Source organism: Scyliorhinus canicula, chromosome 25, assembly GCF_902713615.1.
Source record: "Scyliorhinus canicula chromosome 25, sScyCan1.1, whole genome shotgun sequence".
NCBI lineage: Eukaryota > Metazoa > Chordata > Chondrichthyes > Carcharhiniformes > Scyliorhinidae > Scyliorhinus > Scyliorhinus canicula.
In genome coordinates, this window is record NC_052170.1 from 22,434,364 (window position 1) to 22,440,363 (window position 6,000).

A 6,000-nucleotide genomic window follows, 5' to 3' on the forward strand; every position below is an offset into this window, starting at 1 on the left:
CACTCTGCCGCGGGGTGAGAGAATCCCGTCCCATGTGCTGCCGAGCACTCTGCTTCAGCAAGGACTCAGGGCGCCTCCTGTGCTATGTCTTCATGTAGAGGAGGAGGAGGAGGACATTCGCTCCTGGCGGCCCTGAAGGTCACGGCAGCCCTGAAGGTTTTCACCACCAGCTCATTCCGGGGGCGTGTGGGACATCTCGCAATCATCAGCCCACAACTGCATCCGGGAGGTCACGGATGTTCTGCGTGCCAAGGCGTCGCGCACTAGGGTGCCCGTGTCACAGGATTCGGGATGCCTCAGATCCAGAGGGTCATCGGCGCCAAGCGTGGTGCCTTGAGGTCACCGGAGAGTCAGGACTCAACCCTTTATCAATAATCTGAATCCCCAAATCGTGTGTGACCATCGCCGGAGGATTATGCGTGCGCGCACCCTCTACCCTGGGAGCGTGCATGTCAGCTACATCCTGGGACACTGGGGCATCCCTGGTGTCTTCGAGGGACACCCAAAGATGATGGGTTGGGTGGTTGGGGCAAGGGATGCCTGCTAGGGTCATGTCAGCTACATCCTGAGACACTGGGTCATGGTTGAAAAGCCTGTGCGGAGGCCCAAGATCGAGGTGGAGTCCTGATACGCCCTGTCACCCGGTCTGCCATTGAGCGGTGCACACGCTTGCTGAAGAGACGCTACCGCTGCCTGGACCGCTCTCGTGGTGCTTTCCAGCAGAGCTCCCCGAGGATCTCCTGATCATTATGCTGGGAGGCCGCAGAGTGTCTGGCAATGGGTTAATGGTGACGTTCCAAGGACAGACAGGACTGATACCTGGAGGAGACAGGTAGTCAGTCTCCCGTGCAGATCAAATGAGCTCATTTGGGGCAGCACGGTAGCATGGTGGTTAGCATAAATGCTTCACAGCTCCAGGGTCCCAGGTTCGATTCCCGGCTGGGTCACTGTCTGTGCGGAGTCTGCACGTCCTCCCCATGTGTGCGTGGGTTTTCTCCGGGTTCTCCGGTTTCCTCCCACAGTCCAAAGATGTGCGGGTTAGTTGGATTGGCCATGCTAAATTGCCCGTAGTGTCCTAAAAAGTAAGGTTAGGGGGGGGGGGGGGTTGTTGGGTTACGGGTATAGGGTGGATACGTGGGTTTGAGTAGGGTGATCATGGCTCGGCACAACATCGAGGGCCGAAGGGCCTGTTCTGTGCTGTACTGTTCTATGTTCTAAAACCAGTTGCCACGTTGAAGCCGGGTCTCCAGCACCGACTGCCACCCCAGGCTGGATTAGCCCCACTGCCTCTGGGCCTGCTACCCATCCGGGGGGCACAGGGTCCCCCGCCTCTCCTCCAAGGTGTCCAGAAGCCTGGTTAGAAATCCCTCCAGGAAGCGAGGAGCAGGTCTCCGCACTGCCATCTTCATGGCTAGCCTGAGAGCGAGTGGTAAGGGACCGTTTAAATACAGCTCCCCCTTGCTGACAGCTGAGCCCCAGGTCGTGTGGATCTGGAGCCTGCGAACTCAAAACTCGGCCTGATTCATGTGGGGCTTCATTTATTACGCCAAGTACAGGAAGATATCAATTAGATTCATGTGGGAACCATGATTTTCACTCTAAAAATGTCACTTGGTTATTTTGGGGGGAAAATTTCGCCCAATCCCCTTCTTGGCTTTAGGAGGCAGCCATGGTACAGAGGATACCAATCTTGTCCTGAGCCTGATCCGCTTGGGTTCAACTCCCTGTCGAGGGGCTTAACTAATAATCTGGGCTGGAACTAGACAGTGCTGAGGCAGTGCTGCACTGTTGGATGTAGCAGCTTTCAGACACAGTGCTGAAACCAAGGCCTCAAATACTCTCCCAGGTGCTTGTCAAAGATCCAATGGCACGGTTTGAGGAGAAAGATGTCCTGGCCAACATTCACCCCTCTGGATGCATCAATAAATGGGAATATCTGGTCAATACCTTGTAGCAGTTTGAGGGGGTCTTGCTGTGAACAAATTGGCCGCCCCTTTTCCCAAAATTTGAAAGATGACCGGGCGTCAAAAGTACCTCATTGACAATGGAATGCTTTGCAAAGTCCTGTGAGCACAGATTGTGTAAGGAAAGGGTTAACCCGACTGCGGCCTGCTGGTGTAGTACTCGTGTGTCTTTACATTATCCTGCTGATCTTAGTCTTCGATAAGCAGAGGAGTAAGTGATGTGTTGGGTACTCTGGATCCGTGGAGACTGCGTTCACCCTAGCAGTAACACATACCAACACTTGAAATAGTACCACACTATTTTATTAAGCTAGGAACTGTTGAACATACTTGCACTGTGGGTCGACACTATGTTAGATTGACTGAAGACCTATGCCTAACCTGACCAGCCTATACTGTCAGCACATGGTGGATGTTTGTGCGACTGACTGCGAGCTCTGACTGTCTCAGAGGCTGCATCCCGAATGAGCGGGAAAGCTAGTGCCCTCTGGCTTTATAGTGAGTGTGATCTAACTGGTGATTGGCTGCTGTGTTGTGTGTGCTGATTGGTCTTGCTGTGTGTCAGTCAGTGTGTCTCTCTGCACCATTATATACTGATGTGTATATTATGACAGTAAGGTTTGTAAATGATAGTAAATTGCGTGTGCATCTATTGGAGAGTGGCCAGCGAAAGTCTGAGTCAAGGCATGCCGCGGAATATCGAGCTGTGCGGAGGATCCAATCGGAAGTTAAGGGAACTCAGGAAAGCGGGAAAGGAACCCCACTGGTTCAGAGCAGCGGGATTCTCCGGTGAGTGGGAATTTTGGCAGAGCGCCCACGTGTTTCCTGACAAGCTGGGGTGGCTTAAAATCCCATTGACAAGCGGCGAGAGTGGAGAATCCGGCTGCCAGCGAGCGGGGCATCGCCAAGAACCGCGCGGCTGGGAGACCGGGAGAATCCCGCCCTTGGTATCCAATGGTCCGTCCGGCCTGAATTCCCCAGCCTTCGGGTGAGCTGGTATTTCCAGCGCACGCCCCAGTAACATTTTCTCAATCCACCTTATCGCTTCAGGACAATTGTCGATTCCGAGGCAGAGGTGGAACAGCTACTGATCAATAAAACATTTTCTCTAACCGTTTAAATCCCTCCCTGTGTGGTGAGCAGGTTGGTGGGTGTGGCTAATATTTATTTCCAGCCGTTGGTTGGGTATTCTCAAAGTGCGCACAGTTTTTTTTTCCATAGATTCACAGAATCCCTGCAGTGCAGAAAGAGGCCATTCGGCCCATCGAGTCTGCACCAACCCTCCGAAAGAGCACCCACTCACCCACCCTATCTCTGAAACCCCACCTAATCTGCGCACCTTGGAACTCTAAGGGGCAACTTTAGCTCAGTCAATCCATCAAACCGGCACATCTTTGGGCTGTGGGAGGAAACCGGAGCACCCGGAGGAAACCCACGCAGACACGGGGAGAACGTGCAGACTCCGCACAGACAGTGACCCAAGGCTGGAATTGAACCCGGGTCCCTGGCATCATGAGGCAGCAGTGCTAACCACAATGCCACCATTGAGCCCGTGCAGTATTGTTGTATCTACTCATTATGGGATGTGGTGTCCATTCCTAATTGCCCTTGAACTGAGTGCTGGGCTATTTCCAAGTCACCCACATTGCTGTGTAGTCACATGTAGGCCCGACCAGGGTACGGGTGGGTCAGAATTACTCCCCTAATGGACATGAGTGAACCAGATGGGCTTTTACAACAATGGCTTCACGGTCATCACTAGACTTTAAGTTTCAGTTTTCTTTTATCGAATTCTAAATTTTCACCATCTGCCCTGGTGGGGTTCGAACGCGGGTCCCCCCGAGCATTGTGCTGGGCCAGTGACATCAGGAAATGAAAGAGCCATGGTACAGATGAAGTGGAATTTATATCTGACCCAGTTATGGGGAGGGGGAATGAGTGAAGGGCGAACACCGAAGATAATAATCAAAAGATGAGTTGAAGCTGTTGTAAAACGCAGAGCACTACGACGTGACACCTGGGTATCTTAAAGGCCCCCCCCCCCTTCCCCCCCCCCCCCCCCCCCAAGGAGGAAAGAGAGGGAGGGATGGCAGCATTCAACTGGGGCAGCACGGTAGCACAGTGGTTAGCACAATTGCTTCACAGCTTCAGGGTCCCAGGTTCGATTCCCGGCGTGGGCCACTGACTGTGCGGAGTCTGTACGTTCTCCCCGTGTCTGCGTGGGTTTCCTCCGGGTGCTCCGGTTTCCTCCCACAGTCCAAAGATGTGCAGGTTAGGTGGATTGGCCGTGCTAAATTGTCCTTAGTGTCCAAACTTGCCCTTAGTGTTGGGTGGGGTTACTGGGTTATGGGGATAGGGTGGAGGTGTGGGCTTGGGTGGGGTGCTCTTTCCAAGAGCCGGTGCAGACTCGATGGGCCGAATGGCCTCCTTCTGCACTGCAAATTGTATGACTCTATATATGAAGCTCAACATCAGCTCCTCTGCTGCCCCCCACTGACCTCCTCCACCACTTCATCCAGGATCCTGACTTTTTAAAGGCATTTAGACGCCACGTGGATATAATATTCCATTGAGGGGGAGATGTGGAGGGGGTGGTGGAGAGGAGGGGCTGTGAGTTTGGCAGGAGTCCCAGAGATGGGGCCATTTGTTTATCGAACGTCAGTCGGTTGCTATGGCGAACCTGAGAATTAAACCAGTGCAGGATTCTGATATTGTCAATGCTGAAGTCTCTACTTGGTGGACCCATTTCTCCCTTCTCGCCTGGATAAGAATGACCCCAAAGTGGGCGGCATGTGGTTAGCACTGCTGCCTCCAGGATCCCGGCTTCAATTCCGGCCTTGGGTGACAGTGCGGAGTCTGCACGTTCTCCCCGTGTCTGCCTGGGTTGCCTCCGGGTGCTCCGGTTTCCTCCCACAGTCCAAAGATGTGCAGGTTAGGCGGATTGGCCATGATAAATTACCCCTTGGTATCCAAAAGGTTAGGTGGGGATAAGGGGGGGCTGCTGGCCTACGTCGGACGCTCTTTTGGAGATTTGGTGCAGACCCGATGGGCCGAATGGCCTCCTTCTGCTCTGTAGGGATTTTTTTATCCTATGAGCGATTTTGAATGACCCTGGTTTTATCACACAAAGTTATCTCGGTGTATTACTGCTCAGCTGTGTCAATGAGGCGGCGGGTGGGGGGAGGGGTCCCACTGGGATTTAACTATGATCTATGAACACTTACTTTGGTTCGCCATCTGTGTGAGGTCCACTCCCACGTCAGCCAGAGAGTTTCTCACTTCAAGGAACATCTGGGCAACTGAATAAGAAACAAGATCATCATCCCACATCCAACCAACATATCATCATCAAACATGAACCAAGGCAAAAATGTCATTTTCGCTTCCCAGTCACATCTATCCCGATCAAAATTTGGCACTAGGTTCATACCGTGACTAAGTTTCACCGTCACTAACAGAGAATAATGTCCCGACACTGTTGACACCACCTATAGTAGTCAATGGTTACATTGTTTTGTGTTCGATTATGTGAGTTTGGCAACTGATCCATGCTCACTGTGCTTGACTGGTTAAGGCTGGGTGTTAACTCGGAGCAAACCACAGATTCTGGAAGTTCTAGCTGGCATATGCACGGTGCAGACAATCCAAATCCAATCCAATCCCAACCCTAATCCAACCCAATTCCAATCCAACTCAACTCATTCCCAATCCATCCCTAACCCAATCTCAACCCCAATCCCAAGCCAACCCAACCCCAATCCAATTCAAACCAATTCCAATCCATTCCAACTCCAACCCAATCCCAATCAGACCTCAACCCAACCCAATCCCAATCCAACCACTTCCCAACCCATTCCCAAAGCCAATCTAACGTAATTCCAATCCAGCCCAACTCCAGCCCAATCCAACGCAATCTCAATCCAACCCATTCCCAATTCAACTCCATCCCAACTCCAACCAAATCAAGTTCTAATCCAGCCCAATCCCAATCCAAGTCAATCCCAATCCAATCCAATACCAATATAGATCCAACTCC

General features: G+C 52.2%; 1 protein-coding gene across 1 annotated transcript in view; it reads right to left on the reverse strand.

Moving 5' to 3' along the window:
- The window catches only part of LOC119957044, a 147,082-nt gene extending 141,861 nt beyond the window's left edge, over nt 1-5,221 (reverse strand). The window contains exon 1 of the mRNA XM_038784639.1: nt 5,189-5,221. Coding sequence (XP_038640567.1) covers nt 5,189-5,201 — 13 coding nt within the window. The 5' untranslated portion in view covers nt 5,202-5,221. The remainder of the gene's footprint in view (nt 1-5,188) is intronic.
- Nucleotides 5,222-6,000: the final 779 nt, after the last annotated feature.